Source organism: Cupressus sempervirens, chromosome 9 (assembly GCF_028749045.1).
Source record: "Cupressus sempervirens isolate cs-2001-9-10 chromosome 9, ASM2874904v1, whole genome shotgun sequence".
NCBI classification, from domain to species: domain Eukaryota; kingdom Viridiplantae; phylum Streptophyta; class Pinopsida; order Cupressales; family Cupressaceae; genus Cupressus; species Cupressus sempervirens.
This window is the reverse complement of record NC_143126.1, coordinates 433,836,281-433,858,830: the sequence shown is the minus strand read 5'-3', so window position 1 is coordinate 433,858,830 and position 22,550 is coordinate 433,836,281. Positions and strand designations below refer to the sequence as shown.

At 35.5% G+C, this 22,550-nt stretch overlaps 3 protein-coding genes across 15 annotated transcripts in view; 1 reads left to right on the top strand and 2 right to left on the bottom strand.

The window, feature by feature from the left end:
* LOC149539149 (pre-mRNA-processing protein 40A-like) overlaps positions 1–21,357 on the top strand; it is a 249,680-nt gene extending 228,323 nt beyond the window's left edge. For 5 of the 13 annotated variants that reach the window (XM_089800479.1, XM_089800475.1, XM_089800478.1 and 2 more), the window contains exon 30: positions 8,518–8,842. In XM_089800479.1, coding sequence (XP_089656605.1) covers positions 8,518–8,702 — 185 coding nt within the window. In that variant the 3' untranslated portion in view covers positions 8,703–8,842. Of the gene's footprint in view, positions 1–6,720; positions 6,774–8,472; positions 8,843–20,564; positions 20,628–20,716; positions 20,807–20,912; positions 20,979–21,082 lie in introns of those variants that run through there. The other 8 variants (XM_089800486.1, XM_089800477.1, XM_089800480.1 and 5 more) reach the window with 6 other exon arrangements.
* On the bottom strand, positions 3,384–4,353 carry LOC149539151 (uncharacterized). The gene is made up of 2 exons (XM_089800472.1): positions 4,021–4,353; positions 3,384–3,894 (listed from the first exon to the last, which is right to left on the bottom strand). Exons 1-2 carry the CDS (start codon positions 4,339–4,341, stop codon positions 3,508–3,510), a joined length of 708 nt encoding a protein of 235 aa, XP_089656598.1. The 5' UTR covers positions 4,342–4,353; the 3' UTR covers positions 3,384–3,507.
* On the bottom strand, positions 4,470–6,519 carry LOC149539150 (uncharacterized). Its single transcript, XM_089800471.1, has 2 exons — positions 4,977–6,519; positions 4,470–4,838 (listed from the first exon to the last, which is right to left on the bottom strand). The coding sequence occupies exons 1-2, from the start codon at positions 5,709–5,711 to the stop codon at positions 4,482–4,484; spliced, it is 1,092 nt and encodes a 363-aa protein (XP_089656597.1). The 5' UTR covers positions 5,712–6,519; the 3' UTR covers positions 4,470–4,481.
* Positions 21,358–22,550: the final 1,193 nt, after the last annotated feature.

Sequence of the window (22,550 nt, the reverse complement as noted above, 5' to 3'; positions counted from 1 at the left end):
TTGGAGGAAATGCTTAGTATTCTTGAGAGGGAGTCTTTGTATGCTAAAGAATCAAAATGTGAATTTGTGCTGACAGAATTGTTATATCTCGGCCATATAATCAGTTCTAAAGGAGTAAGTGTTGACCCCGAAGAAATTAAGGCAATCATTGATTGGCCTCCTACAAACTTGTCACAACTTAAGGTTGTGTTCTGGACTATGTGGATTCTATAGGAGGTTTGAAAAAGATTCTCAGAGGTTTCTGCCCCATTGACTGATTTGACCAAAAAGGAGGCCTTTGCATGGCTTGAAATAGCACAATGTTTTGATCGGTTTAAGTAGTTAATGAGCACATGTCCTATATTGGCAATTCCTGATTTTTGTAAATCTTTCGAGCCTGAGTGTAATGCATCTGGCAAAGGAATGGGTGCTGTCCTAATGTTGAATAAACATCCTTTTGCCTATGAAAGTAGGAAGTTGAGAGGAGCAGAAAGGAGTTACTTAGTTTATGATAAAGAAATGTTGGCAATAATGCATGCATTAGTTAAGTTCAGACCTTATCTTGTGGGAGGAAAATACACAATAAAAACTAATCATAATAGGCTCCAATATTTTCAAAATCAGAAGGATTTGAGTGAAAGACAACAAAAATGGGTGAGCAAGTTGCAAGCTTATGATTTTGACAATCTATGTCAAGGGGAAATGGAATTTAGTCAATGATTTACGGTCAGTAGTCTATATAACGTCATCACAGGTGGAAAACAGGAGAGAATATGACAACTGAAGAATGGATGCTAGTATATTTGAAGTGTAACACAGGAGGAAGACATGATTTGGTGATGCTAGTAAGCAGTAAACAAGTAAATAGACATATTCATCAGGATCAGTAAACATTGCACCTGGGTTGCAACTTGGAGTTGGAAGCAGTGTAGAATAGTAGAATGAAGAAAACTGGAGAAGATTGAAGGAGATTATGGAGCCATCTTTTCCGTACTGGTCATAGCAGTGCTAAAGACACATCACTGTGACAGTGGTCTTTACCAGAGGATTCGTTTATCAGCACTCATGTTAATAAATGTTAGAGCGGATTATGGCATAGTTTCTCTGAACAAATTATTCTTTAACATTGTGAAAACAATACAGTTTGCCTTGATAATTAATGCGCATATCTGGGTTGAATTGAAATTGTTTAGTTGTTGTCTACAGTGAACAGACTTTATTTTGTTTCTGTTTGAATAGCTTGGCTGCTTCAATCTTTCAATCCATCTCCCTGTTAACATGCTTCCTTAAACAAAGAAACAATCTATTGATAATTCTGAGTATAAACTAAAAGGACTAAAGGCAATTCTTTGTCCAAATCAGCGTAGCTTTTTTCAGAATGGCAAAAGGGAAGTGACAATATTGCTAATCCATAAACAGGGAGGATATTCCCCACGTTTGTTTGCTAACATTATATTAAAGTCATAGTGTAGGATTGCAAAAAAAAGAATTCCGGTGGGCCTTGAATGAACAAGGAAATGCAACATATAAGAGAGGAAACACCATAAAAGAAGACAAGTTACCCTGGAGAACCCTCTTTTATGTAAACTGTAGAAACTCCAGCTGAAACTGTGGGCTCTTCCACTCGGTACTTCCAAATGGCATTAAATTGAGGTCCTAGCTCTTAAGCTTTCTGAACGGTAAATGAAGACCTCTGTAAGCCCTAAAAAGCCTCTAACAACTCTCAGATCACTTCCTTAGCCTCTGCTGTAAAGACAGTTACAAAAGCTCAAGATTTTACTTAAAATCTTCCAAGTAGACCTCCATACAATGCATATAAGCCACTAAGAATTGACGACACATCCATACGAAAAGGAAGCTGAGGGGATAATTAAAACTTGTCAAAGGAGATAAAAATTGAGAAGTGGAACATCAGTTGTTGCGGACAACTTGTCATTTTTTCACTGCTTCCACCAGAAAGACAATTTACATTCACCACAGTTATGGAAAGATTGCCATTGTAGATTACAAGTTTTCTGTGGCATTTGTGCTTTCCTTGCTTGCTGCAATATTTCCAAAATAGGCAAAACATGAGTTTTTTGGTTTTCTCAGATACATAATCTTGTACATGGAAGTCCCGTACCACCCAGTAGATTCTTCAGAGTCCAAGAAGTTGTGCACTGTCTGGAAACATGCAAAGAGTACATAAACTGGTTAGTTTACTGATAATTGCCAAATGATTTAGTCAAGTCAGTTTTCGTATGAAACATTGAGTTGTTCATTTGCACCTGCAATACTGAACTAGAATTCAGGACTAAATGTTTTGAGTCCTTTATACCAAACAGAATATTGATATCTATTTATTTTATATCTAGATAAGTTACCCATATAGCAGACTTCCATCTATACTTAAAACATGAAGTTTCAGTATATGACTATATTTTTGTTGAAGTAATCAAGTAGAAACTTGAGAATAACCTCCCAATAGTTATTAAGATGTTTGTACAAAATTATAGAGTGCTTACCTGTGATTAAATTGATGAAAAAGTGCACCGCATGGATTATATCACTTTAGGCCATAACATTTACATTTTGAGGTAAAAGGACTGGTATCTGAGTCTAAGCAGAAAATGGAAGTTTTGTAGTAATTTGTATACTCTCTATGCAAATGTAGCTTTAATCAGCCTGTAATGAGATATCAGAGTTATCTTGTGTGCATAGTTCTAGCCCTAAATTACATAGTTCGAGCCCTAAATTGTCTTTCCCATTACCCTGTACCTGGCAAATGAGAATTGAGGAGGAAACTGGAACATTTGAAAATAATTCTCAGAAAACAGCATTGAGTAGCCTCATTAGCCGTAGAGGTAGAAGAAGCAACATCATACCTCAGAAGGTACTTTGGTTGAGTCTCTGTTAAATTGGTTGCCTTCCATTGCTTTTCTTGCACAGTGTGAATATAAGCTGCAAAATATTTCACAGTACCTCTGTGAATGAATTGATCCTACAGAAAATAAAATCATTGGTATAGTCCTTTGTGCTTTCTACCAGTAATTATTTTGAATCTTCTAATCTAGATAACTCTAAGTTGCCGATTCGGGTTCGGGGACGGGTTCGGGTTCGGGGTTCGGTTCGTGGGTTCGGGCAATTTTTTTTTCCCCATTTGGGTTCGTGGGTGGGTTCGTTAGTGTATATATATATATATATATATATGCAAAAAAAATATAAACTCATATAGTTGTAAAAGTAAAACTAAGTCATTCCATAGTATGAATATATCAATGTTACTTGATTATTGATCAATGCCAAATGTCAAAGATAAACATTAAATACTCACTCATTAATCTATGCTAATGTTGTAAATAAAATCATACATTGAATTACTAAAATGCAAAATGGAATTTCAAAACATAGACTACTTCATCAGATTGATAGATAATAAATTATGACTTAATAAAGTTTGAAACTGTGAAACATAGTGATAAATCATAAATGACTCAATGAGTCAATGACAAATGTTTAAACATAGTTTATCAAAGATGCAAATGCCCTTCAAGGGTCAAATGGGTCATCAAAATATGAGGGATCAATGGCTTCATCCTCATCTATATCATTGACATTTTCCACATCATTGGAACCCAAACCGGTTCCACTAGCCCCAGATGCAGCCACATCCTCCTCCTCGTCCTCCTCAACATCTAGCAAGGCAATTCTAGATATATCTTGGACAGTCATATCCAAGTTAGAAGTCTCAGGTAGTACATCCCACAACTTCTCTGGTCCCTTCTTATATCCTGGATCCTTGCGTGATAAGAGGCGCCAGTTGTTGTGAATAAATACCAAGTCCTCTGCTTTCTTTGAACCCAACCGGTTACGCTTCACTGAGTGGATAAAGGAGTATGTACTCCAATTCCGCTCAGCAGCAGAAGAGCTTGCAACCTAGAGAGACAACCAACAAATTTTAAAAAATTAGCTAAGTAATTTTACAATACAATAGGAATTTAAGAGTGCTAATTCGACAAGCTAAGTAGCCATAAGAAAAGGAAAAAAAACTTAAATACATACTTGTGACAAGATCTTAATGGCAAGAGGTTGGAGGTACAGGTAACTTTCCCCATGTAAGTACCACCATCCAATGGCATCCAATTTACTTTGGTCATTGATTGCATCAGGCTCTGCATTTTTGCTTGAGACAAAATCAACAAACTCTCTCCTAACATTTGATGCCACATCAGGATCACTAAAGAGCCTGTTAAGTGCCCTCTTATACCCAGCAGCAACTTCAGGATCTCTATATGGTGCCACTCTACCAGGAATCGCAAGTATCTCACTGCTATAATATCTAGGAGAAAGTGCATATGCCAAGAGGTGCAAAGGTGTAGTCATCTTGTTCCAACGATGTAGAACAATTTTCTCCACCTTAGTGTACAAGGTATCAGGATCCTGCTCTCTCCTCTGAATGACCTGGGATGTCAAATGATGTACATGTAAGTTATCTTGATGTAGTGTTAATAACTTAATTAAAATCAAAAATCAAAATCTCTCAATAAACAAGGATAAAGTATTGTATAAAAATTTAAACTTACTAATTTCATTCTTTCTAGCATAGAGTCCATGGCATCATATATGTTTCCCAAACAAGGCTCATCCGTGTCGGCATACCGAAGCATAGACATGATGGGCTCGGTGAGTTCTAATGCATATTCCACCCTATTCCAAAAATTATCACTCAAGATCAAATCCTTTACAGTTTTGGCCTTTTCTGTATCAGCTTGCTTCCATCCACCCCATTTGTTGCTAATAACCATTTGACCCAATGCCTCTTTCACCCTCACAAGTCGTCTAAGGACGATTGTGTGTGAAGCAAACCTTGTTTCAGCAACCTATTACCATGTTAATTCAAATTGTAAGTTAATATGATAAGTTGATAACACAAAAATTTAAGAATATGTATTAAATTTTGTAAAGTATGACACAAAAATTAAAATGATAAATGAAGCTAAATAAAGTTTAAAATTTACCTTCAATAATTCCAAGCGGGAGAAAGTTCTGAAAATTGCTTGTGACATATGGTGGTTTGTCACAAACATTTGGATCTGCTCACCCTCCTCATACACATTTTTCATCCATTCAATTTGGCTGCCCATTGTTTTCATCACCAAGTTCAAGGTGTGGACAGTGCATGGTGTCCAAAAGATATGCTCATATCGTGCTTCTACCAAAGCACCTGCAGCCTTACAAACTTTAGCATTGTCCGTTATTACTTGGACAACATTGTCAACTCCCACGGACTCTATGGATTCAATGAGAAGTTGGGCAATAAAATTTGCATCCTTTACTTGCCCTTCACAATCAACCGCCTTCAAAAACATTGCCCCCTTGGGGCAAACAGCAATCACATTTATTAAAGGACGGTTTTTGCAATCTTTCCATCCATCAGAGACAATGCTCACCCCCGTTTGGATCCAAGAATCTCTTATTGGTTTGAGGAGGTTTTCTACATTCTTTCTCTCCTTATGCAATATGGTGGTTCTCAACTTTTCATATCCAGGGGATTGGTAACCATGAGGTGCATCATTTATTGCTTTCACCATCTCTCTCCAATAAGGGGATCTCACTAGATTGAATGAAACACCATTTGTAATGAGGCAACGCCCAACCTTTATGTCAGCAATTTCTCTCTTGTCATTTTCAAATGCCGTATCTAATGGGCCTCTCTTGCGGGATGCGGGTGTTTCTATTTCATCTTCATCCATAGATGGGGTAGGTAGGAAGGGATGTGGTTTACTAATTGTTTGAGAGGGTGGTGTTGGTGGTATTTGCTTTGACTTATCTTTTTTTTACCTTTGACACTAACCTATCAGCCTCTTCTTGTTATTTTAACATGCCTGCTATTTGAGGAGCTGACAACCCTTTTTTACCTCCCTCTGGGGGCACCTCACACATGGAAATCCCTTGACCTGGTGGACCTATCAAATGATGTTTAACCCGGAAATAGGAGCTTCTATATTGGTTTTGGCAAAAATTGCATTTCCATATATACCCTCCCCCACCAGCACATTGCTCAATTCTTGTTGTATACTTCCACAAAGGAGAGCCTTTATCAATTTTAAATCTTTGGGATCCCACCCCACCCACTGAACCCTGACTACTCATTCTTGGATTCTTGCAATCTATAAAAACAAATTTAAAAAAATATTTCAAAACTTATACAAAACTTGATAAAAATTTAGAACAATAAATATAAAAAATTTAAAAAACTAAAAACAAACTATGAAAGAAGCAAAAGGAAGGATCAAATGCATACCTAGAACACTCAACACTGATTATTTGAAGGATTTGAAACTCCACAAATAATCTCTACAACCTTCTCTTCAAACTTGCAAAATGGCCACACCAAAATGAGAGAGCAAAATGACAAAGCAAATGAGAGATTAGATGAATGAAATGCATCTAATAGGCCTTACTTTAGGGTTTGGCAAAAAAAATAATGAAAAAAACATTATTTTATTGCTTTTTTGGGCCACTTTTTGGCCCCACCTGCCGCGGGTCCGCCCGGATTCGCCCGGGTCCGCAACCGGTCCGGGCAGGGTCCGCATTTTGGCCTGCGGGTCCTCCCGGGTCCGTGCAAGCACGGACCCGGGAGGACCCGCAGGCCAAAATGCGAACCCTGCCCGGACCGGTCGCGGACCCGGGCTCGGATCCGGACCCGAATGAATCCGGACCCGGACCCGAGCTCCAGGGTGCGAATCCGGTAACTTAGAGATAACTTGATGGTAGTAGCAAGATTCTGTTGAATATGGAAAGATGATTGAAAAGGAGTCAGCCAGCTTGTCCCTCCACTAGGCTTCGATGGACCGGGGTTGTTTGCTTTGTTGAGATATTCCTGCACATAAATTTTCAGTTGCAATCAGGTAAGTTTATTTTCCACTAGATCTGTATTGAATATGCATCTGAATGTGACCATTGGATTAATTTCATTTGCAATGTTCTTTGTTTCGATATTAGTAAAACAATTTCAATGATGGGAGGGTACATAACCCATTACAACACACTGCGCTTCATTCTGTATCTGCAAGGAGAAATGAAACTGGGTCAGACATGAATGCAAGGTGACTAAGCTGCTAGACTATATCCCTTGTGCTTGTTGATTTATCCCCTTATCTTATATTATTTTATGAGGCTTTTAACACTTTTATATCGATCCTTTTTACATCAAATGAAATGAATCTTTAGTATTTGCCATGGGCAATTTAATCATCTTTTATAGTTGAATGCAATAATTGAATCATATTTTTACCATGGATTCTTTATGATCTTCATGAAATGTTTAACAGATGATATCTGTAGCATTTGAGAACCTGGTAGTAGTTAAAAACATTTTATATAGTACTATAAAGAAGCACAAATTTAAAGTTTGTGACAAAGGCTCATTAGAGGCAAGAGTAATGTAAGTTCATTCCCAGGTTATAGCTATGTACTCAGATTGTACATTTTCATTACGGGATACAATCTGTAGTCTGAAACATCCCTCATCGAAAATGCTGTTGTTGGTGCTATCCAGAAATTATCTTGTTAACAATCAATAGTTTTTCCATGATCAGCAATCTTAAATCGTTAAGCATTATGTAAGCAACCGTTCAACATTTTGTTGAAGCTTTTTATTAATTACAAACAACACCCAAGTCTTTAAGAGCATGGGGCGGTTGTTTTCCAATAAAATTTATAAGGGTGTTTTCATGCTTGTTTCTTATTGTACCCAGAGTGTCTATGGTTTTGGTGGAAGCTAACGTCAATGATTTGTGAGCACAATTCCAAACATAGATTTAACTGTTTATTTTTCTTCTACTTCGACACTATCACTGTTTCAAGGACTAAGTAATAAAGTTTACCTTTCAAACCTTTCATCATGACCTAATCTTAGCCTTCCTAGAAAACAGTTTGTGATATTGACTATGATTATATGTGAAAAGTACGGGTTGGTCTGGTATGGTTATATTAAATCAAGAAAAATTATATTCATTTTCATGCTCGTTTTTATAAAGAACTTTTGCTTTAGTGATATAAAACTTTATGATCCGATTGTCTCTTATTTTGTAAATTACACTTCCACTCAAACATTGATGTTTTCTATGTGAGTTGGAGATATTTCATGTTTCTACCAAAGGATCCGCATCCTCTGAAATTGCATTTCTTTCTTGGCCTTCTAACTAGGTGCTTTATTTCTCCTTTATACCTTGGTAATGTGGTATTCTCCCATTTGCTACAATCCTGTATATTTGCATGAGAGAATCAAGTTATCACATTACACATGTAGACATGATCTGTAATCCATCCAGTATATGGCTTTTGAAAAGAATAAAAGTAGATGTTTTTCAGGTCTTCAACAGAAAAAAGCGTTTTGGATAATAATTGCACTTATTGGATATCTAATGAAATAAAAGATCAGTGAACTATTTCTTGCTTGCCATATATTTTTCTTTGTGATAATAACATTATTATATATGTTTTGTCTAGTCTGGCGATATAAATTGAAGATATAAATCTTTTTGTTTGCTGAAGTTGCAAGTCAAACTCAAGATGGGGGACAATTCACAACAGAGGAGTTTTCGGATGCACTGAAAATGAGAAACTACATGGAAAAAGAAAGCATGCTCTTTCAGAGGCAGGTAAATTGTCTAGCGAATAGCCAGGTTAGAGTGGAGAATGTCCTATACCTTGTATGTTTTACTGTTTTACATGATTAATTGCCATGGAGAAGATTTCAAATGATTGTGTATCACATGCTTTTTGGGAACTACAATTCTGAATTATTTATCTCATCAATTTGTCTACTGTAGTGAACAGTTACCAGACAGAATTTAACATATGCATTGTTTGATCTAAACCTTAGATGGTTTATTGTTTCTGCACCATGTATTTCCTTAAGAGGTTAGAACTTGTGATATGGTCGACTCCAAAATATAACATTTCCATCGGCAACTCTAGAATATCACTTCCCTATAACTCGTGTGCTTCAAAATTTGACTAGACTAATCCAACAGTTCAGCTACCCAACTAGGAGCAAGTGGTACTAGCAATAGGTTGACTCGGTTCTAATTATCCTGTAAGCATTAGTTTTCACTATCTTCAATATTAATATATTTGAAGTAACAAGAATGATTATCTTGAACCACAAATATTTTTATGTATATCAGAAAGCAGACTACAATGCATATGAAATAAACCTAAAACCTAAAACGTACAAGACAGCTGCAGAAACAAACACTTACCCCTTGTAGATCCTGTCTAATGTATTTTACGCCTTCATGAAAATATACGTTGGCCTTTTAGATTTTTTATGCCAATGCTGGAAATATCAGAAGAGGTTCAGGCTGACTTCAAATTTTGTTTTAATTGCTGGACTTGATTTGTTTGTCTTTCCAACCTACACAAACTGTGCAAAGAAATTTGTCTCTTTGTTTTTGCGTTTGAGGTAAAGATGAGACTTAGGCTGTTAATTTCGGAGCACCCTGTACTTGACTTTTTTGTCCTTTTTGAACTACAATAATCCAACTGCGGCAAGAAGGCAATCTATATCCATCAGATTAAAGGATTTATTGAGAATGACATCCTATTGAGACCGCTTAACATGGTGATTGACTACATAATTTTTGCAAGAGTATCCCAACTTAATTGAGATCACAGTTCAACATATATAAAAGAAAAATTGTATGCTACATTAAATTTATTTAATATTCAAGGTGTAGGGGGGAGAACCCTTCATTTCTCTCTGTTGTATATGCATTTATGCCTGTTCAGTGTAGATTAGATGCGATGGGATCGATCACAACTCAGCATATATTATAAGTGAACTGACTCTACATATGAAACCATTTTATAAATAATGGATCGGAGGGAAGACGGTTCAATTCCCTCTACTCTACATTTGTATATGTGTTTATGTTTGTTGCATGTGGGGAATATATTTGTCTTAATGCTAGAAGAGTAAATATTGTCTCAATGACCCAATAATTCATGAACACATGTTTCACTTGAAAATGCTTCTTTGCTATACGTTTCGGGTACTTTTTAAATGTACACAATTGCTTAATCTTTGGTAGAGGCGTAAGGAAATTTTCAGGACATTCCACAATCAGTTTTATAATCCATTGATTAAGCCAATAAAACCAACAATTAATATTATAATCCATTTAATAAGTGTTTCGCTTAGAAAATGAATCTTGGCTATATTGATGTGGCATAATGTAGAGGTATTGATAACTATTGCACAATTTCAAATAATCTTTTGTAGAGGTGTAAGGGATTTACTAGTAAATCTCATAAGGAGTAGATACAACTACACATTAATAGGAGGAAAACTATAAGTACATTCCTAAGAATTTAATGTGGTTGTATTAAAACCTCCTCCTTGAGCTACTTCTTAAATCAAAGAGAAGATATGGGCTTGAATTTAATTCAATGTTAAACTTGCATAATGGAGCTTGTGTTATACTTCAAACATCGATAGAAGATGGAAAAATAATAAAGCTATTAAAAACCCACCTAGCCTATTTGTATGAAGGCATATTTACTTTTGGAAAGTTCTTCCATGTAGCTTGGCAATGATTTGTAAGGTTTGTGTTATGAACTTCCTTGTTGGATCTAGAATGGAATATTCAAGCTAATAAGCAACATCAAATTCACTACTTATGACAAAAGCGAGGCAATAAATGACTTGACTCTATACAATAAATGTAGACTATGCAAAGCCAAGTCATCACATATGTTTTATTTGTTACCTTGTACTTGCCTTTATTAAATGATAAAGTTTTGACTTTGCCTATGATAATATTTCCAACCCAAAATCTAAGTCATCCAAATATAGGTTTCTCTTCAATCAACGTGCATTGTGCATGTGAATTTGTTTAAGTATATACTAAACATATCATATTGTTCATCTTCACAGAGTTCAAATTACCTTTTCTCATCTAAGCACCCTCTCTTACTTACTTTGTAATAAGTCGACATTGTTGAGTTGGTATTTTATAAGTTCATTCCAAAGAATTAATCCAGTATAGCTATATAATAAGAGAGAGATTTGATCAAGAGGAGCTTTATATGCGATCACTCATAATCTATTAAAAATAAAAATAAAAATAAATTAGTAGGAAAATAAGGGTGTTGTCTCTTATGCAACCATAGGCCAAAGGTGTTAAAAGAGATCAATAGCATACTAATAGTAAAAGGTTGTTAAACTTACAAAAACAATACACTAGCAGAGAGGCAATAGCCCACCTTAGGAGTGGGTATACAACTCACCCACAACATAGGGAGAAGAATGATTAAAATCAACAAAAAAACAAAGGTGTTGACCCTTATACAACCATAGGCCAAAGACATCAAAAGAGATTAATAACACACTAATTGTAAAGTTGGTGGCAAGTACAAAGATAAACAACACACTAACAAAAAATGCAATTAGCCCACGTCAAGAGTTGGTCATCAGGGGGAACAACTTGTGAAACTCTATTTGAAACATTTTCAATACGAAGGGTAGTGTTGGAAAAGATGGACACCATTAGTTGAAGATTGGAGCGAGTATAGGCCAAATACATCAAAAGAGAGTAATATCACACTAATAGTAAAGGTGGTAGCATGTACAAATATAAACAACACACTAGTAGAAAGGCTAGTAGCCCACCTCAAGAATGGGCCAGCAAGGGAAACGAGTTGCGAAATTCTATTTGAAACATTGTCAACATAAGGGGCCAAGTGTTAAGAAACATGGACAATGTTAGTCGAAGATTGGAGTAGGGTTGTCTTAGTAGGTGGTGAAGGGTCTATATGGACAAAGGGGGTCACATGAGTAGGAACTGGAGATGCACAATTTGTAGCAGGGACATCACACAAATTTGTTGTCGGAGATTCATCCAAAAGGAAGACATTGCTAGCCTATAATTCATCATCAAAGGATGATTCAAAATCTAAGGCAATCATGTATTTGTCATTGTCATCCTTTTACCAATTGGCAACACCTTTACACCATAGGACAGAACAATCTATTGTTGGATGACCACTAGAGAAGAACCAATTACATCAAAATGGGAGGGTCTCAAAATCCATTTCTTGAGTCCAAGGGCTATCTCTCACCATGAGAACCAAACCTCTATGGAGAGGTATGGAGGTTTTAAACTTGGCCAATATGCATGCCAAGGTAGAGGGAGCCATAACAAGCATAGTTCTGTCCACCTTTAAGAAATGACCTATAGAGTTTCCAATGACCTCAAAGCAAGAGAGATCCAAAAAATGAAGGGGAAGAATTGGGAGATGAACCCACATTAGATGCACATTGAGTGGTTTCATAAGAGGGTTGAATGAGATTCAAGGTTTGGCCTAGAGAGTCCCCCAAACCCTCAATGTAGTACCAAATCACATCCTTCAAAAGAAGTAAACAAAACAATAAAAACATATTGCACAAGGGAAAAGCTCAATGCTACTAGAGATGGTTTCCAAGAACATGTGACCAAGTGATGAAGATATAGAGAAGGCCAAAAACCCATGAATCTATAGACTGGCCACCATCTCTGGTATAAATCCACATTTTCCACCACATCCTAGCCACACACCACCTTAGAAATTGGCTTGGCATAAACAAGAGATCAACATTTCTCCTTTGAAGGATTAACAATTGCAGATTTGACAACATGGGCAAAGCTTGGTCAACTAACAACAGAGAGAGGATTTGGATGGTGGTTCCCCCCGTAACAACTTTAACATATTCAACATTTGGTCTTTGAAAAGAGTGCCTAATGAGCACTAGTGCCATATGAACTTGTCTAATGGCTATGTCAGGAACAATAAGACCCCCCCACATCACCCTCAACTAGATGTGGAACACATAACACACCTGAGAGGGAGTAGATCAAGAGTAGGCCTCCAACCCAAACAAGGTTGAAGAAATAACCACCTACTTATAAGTAGGCATAGAACCAAGCAAAGTAGAGGTGACAAGGGTGGCAAAGGAGACATGGGCAGCAAATGAAATGATATAGGCAACAAAGGTGGCGTCTAGACCCATGACAATATGAGAGGGAGCTAGAGCCATTATAAGGAGAGCACACTTAATAATCTTTTTTGTTCACATGGTTTTAGGTATGATATTAACTTGTCATTTGCACAAAATCACAATGTGTAGATTCCATTTGTTTTATGTAAACACATTCTAATATTCTAATTGATCATTATAACCAAAATCATGTAATTGATGAAGGTGTAATGAAGCTCAAATCTAGTCCATAGGGGAAGATAACTTAACACATTAGTTGTATAGTTCTCCATTAATCACTTTGATTTGTTATTCCTTTTTCTCCATCAAAGAATACATATTTCATTTTGATCTCGTGTGTTCATCATTCGAATTGTGTTGATTACAAGAAATAATGACTAGGATCTTTGTAGTTGATATAAATATCTTTATGTATCCATTTTCTATTGCTTGTGCTATGCATTTATTTATCATATGTTTAACATTATACTTCATGTGAAAAATTTGCATGATGCCTCCTTATTGTTTCCCATGTTTTTTCTTTAAGAGCTTCATCTTCATTACATGACCATTATGTCTTTTGTTGTGTCCTTCGAATGAATTCAAGACTAGAAGAACTTGACAACATGAATAAAGACCTTGTCACATCAGGTCTTCTCTTTAAATGTTAAACAACACTTATCAATGGAGTCATTTGATTTAGGGTCTTTAAGATAACATATAATGCACTCAATCTTCTTTAATGTTACTACTTTTTATGATAAATTTATGCATTTTCCTTTTTGGTGACAATACTCATTACATAATGGTTGATTGTAATTTTCTAATTTGTGAGTTATTATAATCTAATGCCTTTGAAATTCATGCTTTCAAAGTAAATATTTAATTTTTTGTTTAATCATTGAGCCTATAATAATACTTTTTTAAATGTACTTTGATTGAATTTTTTAATAGAAATCTCTAATACATGTGCCTTAACAATACCTTATCAATCACCTTTCTTATTGTTGTTATCACTAATTTGTTAATGGATACACAATAGTGCTACACGACATACCTAATGTTCCATATAGAGCATTATAATATACTATGCACACCAACACAATGTATTGGCTTTGTTGTTGTTTTTGGTAGCATCATTTTATTTCTTCTTGATTTCTTAGTATTCTATTTAAAAAAGTATTTGGACCCTTTTCCCCTTTGCTCTTGGACTATCACCTTAGACTGCTTGAAGCTAAAAAAAATTAACTTGTATTGTTCATAAGCACTTAAAATGAAAAAACATCTTGAGCATCCTACCAATTCATGCTGAATTGTTCCATATGTTCACGTGCATGACTTCTATCACCAATTCTGCATGCCTTGGTTTTTGGAAACATTTCATGATTTTTTTTTCAATTCACACATGTTTAATTTCCTTAATTTTCTTGTGTTGTTACTATAATTACATCATCTATATTATGTTCAACAATTTATTCTATTTAATGATGTGGTCAATTAGATTTTGTTTACTTACACTCTTATTTTTATAATCAACAACATAATTGTCAAAATTAGGATGGCATTATCTTTTAGTTAAGTTGGGTGAGATTTTTTGTCAATCTTCTGAGGTTAAATAATTTTATCGGCATATATCAATTTGGCTTTAGTTGTTATTATTTTTGACATGAAATATATACAATGGGTGATGTTTTATTTTGCCTTCTCATATAACTCTATTGCACTCATTGTGAGCTATTAGTAGCTCTACAAAGAAGAATCCTAAGTAGCATTGGTAGTTTGTTTAAAAAAAATCAAAGCATCCTAACAAGGGGGCTAGCCCTAAAACAATCACAACTCAAAGGCATCAAAGAACAACAATTATAGGCTTTGAAGGACTCTTAAACAACAAAATAGATGATGGCTAAGAAAGAAAGACAAAACACTTTGCACAAAGGCTAGAAGTCCTCTAGTGGAAAGGCCACTCACCACTTCTAAAGAAAAAGAGCAAGAACAAAACACATTTGATGATTATTTAGTGAACAATGAAGAGATGCAATACATAATGATAAGGGTTACTAATGAGGCTGAGAAGAGATGAATTTGAATAGGATAAGGAGAAGGAAAAGGAGAAAGATGAGGTAATCACAAAGGTAGAAGTTAGATCCATGATCAATAAAGGTAAAACCTTCATTTATCATGATTGATTCTAGTGCACAAGGTGACATTCAATTAGTCACACCTTTTGAACGATTCATATTGACACAATAAAGCATTGCAAGGACATTAGAGGTAAAGGAAAAGGTAATTGAGCCTACATCGGTCACTCCTATTTCATCTATACAATCATTGTTGGCAAGCAATATGAGTCATGATAGTTCAAGTGTGGATAAGATTTGGATGAAGATGCATTAGAGAAGATATCATCGATGACATTCATTAAAGCTTAGGAAATATTAGAGAAACATGCAAGAGTATTGGGTGAAATATAAGATTGATTGCAAAAGGCCTTTTCCACTTAGAAAACTTTTGAAGGTCATGATATAGTTGAGAATCTAACGAGTGTAAGTGAAGGTTTTGATGCACATTACACTTCGCTTGTGGACTTTGCTAAGGCTAAAGTAGAACATGATTATATTGCAGAACAATATCACAAGGTATCTGTCGATATTGAGAATGATGTAAAATTTATTAATGAATGTATTAAAGACATTAGAGAATGTGTTAAAGAAGGAAAAGAGTTGTATATTGTTTGTACAAATTTTGTGAAGTGTGTTGAAGACGTTAGCCATAACATTAAGGATGAAGACAAAGATAAGATTAAGATAAAGAGAAATCTATTAATGCCCAATAAAAGACCAACACGGGTCTATGGGACTGAAAACTTACAACCAAGAAAGAAACCAACAGAAGGACAGTAAACAACGTCTGTGTAAGAACACAAACAAAAACAAAAGAAGAAGAAGAAGAGAGCGAGAAATACCCCGACAAGGAGTAGGGATCCTTACTCAAAGAAAAGAGAGAGAAGGAAAGAGAAAGAAAGAACATGTCCAACAACGAAACAGACATGGGGCAACCAAGGGCACTGTGATGTCTACAAGTGCTACAAGAGGAGTGTCGCTGGCCAAGAGGTACATTGTGGGGCTGCTAACCTCGATTCCTAACCTGCATAATTGTTTCCACCTAGGATATGTCCTAGAATGTAGCCTTTAGGACTTGCTTCAACCTCGATTCCCAACTAGTAGGAGAAGTGTCTTGAATCACAGCCTTGAGGTTTTTTGATCATTGCCCATTTACCCTCCTGTCGGGAAGCCACATCAAGAACCTGAGCCTACTTAAGTTTTGTCACCTGTGATCTAGTAAGATCCTCATCAAGATGAATATTGAAGGGGAGAGAGAAGAGCTTCCTCTTTGCCTTAAGAGCCTGAAGGCTCTCAACGAGTGAGAGGAACCAGATAAAGAGGGTATTGTCATTGTCTAATCCAGGCACAATCAAGTGAGATGTCAGTGATATCTAGTTGGTCTTTAAGGAAGGAGTAGCCTGCTGCAAGAGGCTCAGGATAAGGAAGAGGGAGACCATAGACCCTCAAGTTTAACTCACGAGCACACCTGATCCTTTCCTCTGCCATCTTTGTCTAGACCAATTTCTCCACTCTGAAGAGAGAAGTATAAATGGGGTTGTTGCAAATAGATGCTCATGAATTCAATAGTTGTTCTATTTCGGTCTTTAGGGAGTAATTTTTGTTATCGAGTTCAAATTGTTTCTCCTTCAACTCATGGAAATCCATAGAAAAACTTGCGCACAATGTTACACACATGGACAAATCAGTGAGTAAAGTTCTTGATACAATAAGTGTTCTTTAGAAAGAAACTGATAGGGTTTTGAGCAAATTTTCCTTACTATGAATTTTGTTATCACCTAAGTTGGATTTAATGCAAAAGTTGTTGGAATTATTGAAGTCTTCAAGTTTTCAAACCCATTGACCTTAATGGAGCAGAGATTAAAGTCTATACAATCTGTGGTATGGGATACTGAATTTTATGCTTTGAAAGGATTGTTTGTAGATATCTTGGGGTTTTTGTAAATGTTTTTGGGAGAGCACAATTTTCCTTTTATATAGTAATGACACATTTGTCATTGTTATTTGTCATATATCACTAAAATTAGAAGTACAATAGGAGTATGTAAATAGAAGAAAGGGGGAGTACAAAATGTCATAGTACATAGAGGATTTTTTGATAAAGCATTGATAAGGAAGTTTTGATGAGACATTTTGGCACTTAATCAAATTTTCACTAAGTGTTGACATCAATGCCTAAGGGGGAGATTGTTGGAAAGTAATTAGTTATGAAGACATGAATGTTGTCATTTATGACAATGCAATCAAATGTTAAGGTTGCTTGGAATTATGTTCAATTTTGGTTCAATGAGAAGATTGCATAACTACAATTCAGGAAAATGTTAGTAGACGCATTATTTTGATCAAGGAGCTTCACAGGTTAATTATTATTGGCCATGATTTTGTATATTGATATATCATAGTCTATATAGGATATCAATATGTTTGCTAGAGTTAACATGTTAGTTATCGCATGTTTTGATTGATAAATGTGAAGGCAAGCTCGTATTGCAGGGTATAGGACAAGAGGCAAAGATTGTGCATTTTGGCCTAAGGAATTGAATTGCCTTATCATTCAATTACTTGGAAATGTAGGGACAACAACCTAGATGTTAACCCATGGTTATCAAGTTTTTGCAATTTTTTTTGTGCAACTGCTACATGTTTCTTCATCAAGGATAACTCAAAAAGTTAATTGAAAGGGCATCAAAAAAGTTAATTGAAAGGGCATATAATGAGGACAACTCAATTATGTGCAAAGTACGCTATTGTGATGTACATGATATGCAAATTTTATGTATGATCACATGATGTTGTTTTGATGGTTAGATGTGAATTGCAATTGTATGGACATAATCAAATGTTAGATATACAAAAGACTAACCAGATATTGCAAATATTAGTATAGTTATTTTGGTATTATATCCATAACTTGTTGTATAGATATAATATCTTTGTAGACCAATGAGCTCATTTGTAATATAACTCCTACTAGGTTTGAGACCTCTAAAAAGTTATAGTCCTCTCACAAGATAAGATAATTTATTAATGTCCAAAAGGAGACCACAAGCGGGTCTAAGGGAATGAAAATACAAACAGTGGCCATAAAGCAGCCAGACCACCAAACGATGTCCAAGTACAACAAAACAAAACGAAAACAAGCAGAACAAGAAGAAAAGAAAGAGGGGGGTTATAAGACCACAAAACTAGTGGTTCGTAACTGTGGAAGAGTAGCTCAAAATAGAAGGATAGCTAGCTGTGTATAGAGAAATCTAAGACCTACATTGGGTAGAGGAGGTATGTTGCTACTAGTGGTGCAAGTGGTCTGTGTGTGGTCTCCTCAATTTGGTGTGAGTATCCGTGGACGGGCATCGAGGTTGCTAGGTTCCCTTAGGAGAGGTAACTGGGGTGAAGAAGGAAGTGATAAGCGGGTTAAGAACTAATGTACTAAATGTATGTGGGTAAGTGTACAAGGTTGTACCAAAAAGGTGCCACTTTCTTTTTCTTTCCCATCTAAAGCAAGTGCAATCATGCTATCGTACTATCACACTATGCTTTGGATGCGATGAGCCTTAGCCTCGTCAAATTCAAAACACAGTGTGATCATGCTAGTGCAATCACGTTGTGGAAAGAATGTTAGATTGTATAACCCTCGGCCATTTTCTCATTTTCACTTTGTCAAAGTTGCTTTCTCCCCTATTTCTTGCTTCCTATAGTGAAAACGCACAACATGGTGCCATTTTCTTGGTCAAATCACTCCAGAAATGCCTCCACATCAGCGCTTATCGAAATTTGGTGGAAGAAATAAGTTTTTTAACAATCATTTATTTTACGTGTTTGGTCAATTTTACTTTGTTCAATTAGTTTTTTAAAATAATATTGTTTAATTGACAGGAATTGTGCAAAACCCTTCGCCTAATCCTTGAGAAAATCTTCCACCCAATCCACCACAAAATCCTCCACCAATTCAATCAAATCCACTGCAAGACCCTCAACCAATATAACCAAATCAACCACAAAGCCCTCCAAATGAAGAAAACAATTCTCAATGACCACCAATTGAAAGACTTCCTTTTGGGACCCAAGAAAATCTATTACATGAAATTGAAAGAGGGGTGACCAAATTAGAAACTTTGGATTGGAGGCTTAAAAATTTGATTGAAACAAATCCTAGAAGGATACAATTTGCACAACTCGTTGAGTCGATTTTGACCTATGTAGCCTTAGTTAGTGGGTGGCTGAATATATAGCATAATAAGAGAGGAGGAAAAATAATAATGCACTTATAAATGACCTGTGATGATGTAAAGAAGATGACATATGTTCCTTGTTTAAAAGGCTAGAATAAGAGAACACCCTCAAAACTACAATGAAGAGGTTCCCTATTCATTGGCACATTAATGATGATATAAAAAATAACTTTTGGGGTAGATGGTGGATGGTATTTGATGCTTCTCCTTGTAATAATCATGAGGTTCCTATTTATTTCTTAAGGAAATTGTATTGTGAGTTAATCCCTCGAGAGATCCCCAATTATTTGATATGTTAGATTCTCATAGTAGAGGTGACAGGTCATCATTTGAGAGACATGGGACACATTGTGACCCTAATGCACCTAGGGCACCTGTAGGCCAACACCATGTTAATCATGTTATCATTCCTTTTGTTGTGAAGGAATGTGCAGAGCTCAACATGCTAGGCACCATTAGTCCTTTGACTCAAAGCCCGATTCATTGTGCCACTCCTTTACTTGACGATCAACCTCACTAATCTAGACGAGGTCGTATTTTCCAGTCATGTTTATCTCTGTGCTCATTTGGCATCATCGATAGAGACAAGGAGGAGGAGAATGGATTGATGATAGATGACTACCTCAATGTGACATTTTGCATTGATACATATGTAAATATTCACAATTATAGTAAACTAATTTGATCACATCTCATGTGTACATGATGACTAATAAATTAATATATATTGATTGTATTCAAAATTTAGGCCGAGACTATTGGTGGCATTGGTAATGATCCCCCAACCTAATCTAACTATACTTTGATGACCACATGTATGTATCAATTTAATCATTTGAATTAATACATTTGGTTATTATGTAATCATATGAATGGTTGGCTCAATTTTTATCTATGTGCGTTAGTTCTTTGTTGGACCATCAAAATTCACATTGGATAGTGAGTGTGGTTGTTATACCCACTTATGTAGAGGTATATTTCTTTGCATATTAATTTGACTTAACTGATTTTTTTTAATTTTAAGAAATGAATGAATTGTTAAATGAGTTGGCATATTATGATCAATATGCAGAGTCAAAGTAGTCATGACGATGTTGAGTTTGGGTCACCCAACTTTTTGATCACATCATTTTCCCCACAAGTATAGACATGTAGTAATGAACTATAGTTATGTCTATAGTACATTTTAATACAAGAATGGTTGGCTAATAGATTTGCATACATTTGCAATAGGTAAATGTTGCAACTTCAACATCAACACCACACAATGAAGGACGTGATGGTACATTCACATAGGTACCCAAATTTATTAATTGACGATGTTACATAATAAATACATGCATTCTTCATAACTACACATACTACTTATGTTGTATCATTTTCAGCTATTGACATCAAAGACTTCCGAATATTTTGTGAGTCTATTGATCATGGAGTTGCTATTAGTAGTGGCTAGTTCTGAAGCATGGATTGAGGTATGTAACGGTTTGCAAAATTTTATTTGTTATTTATAATAGTTAGTATTGAAATTTGAAATGATATTCATAAGTAGGATCAAGTGATTTTTGATCGTTGTTGTAGGGCCTTCGTACTCCCAATTGTCTGCGTGCCATGAGGTTGATGTACAAATTGACTATTTTTCTAGCGGTAAGCAAATATTTTATTTAATGTATATTTATATTTCATTTTTTCATTTGTAATAGTTTTTGATTCACATATATTTTTGATTTTATTAACTCGGGTTGCAAAAGATTCTAGATTGGTGGACTAGTGAGTGTATTCTAAAGGCCCTCTCATCTACAACATCTCCCTCTATGCGATGATCAAATATAGCTAGGGATTTTTTTTCTTCTGCTTGCAAGGAGTAAATTAAGGATGCACATTGCATGCCTATACGACGTCAGTGGACACATCTTTTGTATATTGTATTCAATGTATGACATATTCAACTTATATTCGACATACAATTGATGTATATTTCATCTATTTTTTTAATATTGTATTTGATGTATGATATTATTAGACATATAGTTGGCACAGATTCTTGACGTATGACATTGTTGAATATCAAAGTATATATCTTGTTTATGTTAAAAAAAGTGTTAGCACTTTACTGCAATTTATGACGAGAATATACCTCTTTATGATTTAAGTATTTGATGTATGTCATTTGAATGCAATTTGTGTCTAAAATATGTTAGCATGTTAAAAAATGCCAATACAAGCAATATGTTCACAGTTTGATAATGTTCGTTGATCAACATTTATTGCTCTCTATGATTGCTTGCAACTTCATTTTTGGTGCAAGAGCACACCCTATCGTCATGGTTGATCAAAGATCAACCCATTTTGTCTTTCTTGCATTGTAATAAGGTTTTTTCCATCACTATGTAACATGGTTTTGGTCACAAGCATTGTCATGGCCTCATTAGGCATAATTGGGAATTCCTAAGTCAACTATGGTCAAATCATGCCTAGGAGTGTTCTAGGGTCTTAGAATAATGTTTCATTTCATATCTTGATGTTTTGAGTGATTTTAAAGGCAAAGTTGCATGGTTGGGTCCAAAAATGTAAATGTTGTGAAAATGTTGCACTTTGACAACTTTTGCACAATTAGTCAGTTGTTAAGGTCCAACGATCGGTTCAAAAGACTATTGAAATAGTTGGTATAAAGCATATTTGAAGCCTTCTTGTCAATTGGAGATGTAACTTGGAGTTTGGCAATGAAATCTAAAGTTTTGGGTGTTGATCAATACTAGTCACATTTAGTGAGGGTTTTATAAACAAATGAATGGTTCCTGACATTCCACTATTGAAGTCATTTGATATTTGGGGAATTTTAGGTAATTCAATTTACTTTAAAATGGTTTGTGTTTGGGATTAGTACCTTGAAATCTTGATTTTTGCCACGATGCTTAAGGCTTGGCATTCATATGTGAGAAGCCAGATTTTAGGGAAAAATGAACATACAGAGTTGGAGAGGGTACATGAGTGATAAGTAAAAGTTATTTTGGTGTTCTTGGGAAAGGTAGGGACTGGATCAATTACCATTTTGTTGGGATCAATTTAGTTTCTTGGTGTTCCTTGAAACCCTCACTTACTAAGGGCTTGTAAGCCAATTAGGCCAATTTGGGGTTGCCTTGTAGATGGTGGAACCCATATGAAAAATTGTGAAGTCTTTAAGCCTTTCCAAATGACTATCTTAAAACTCAAATTTGT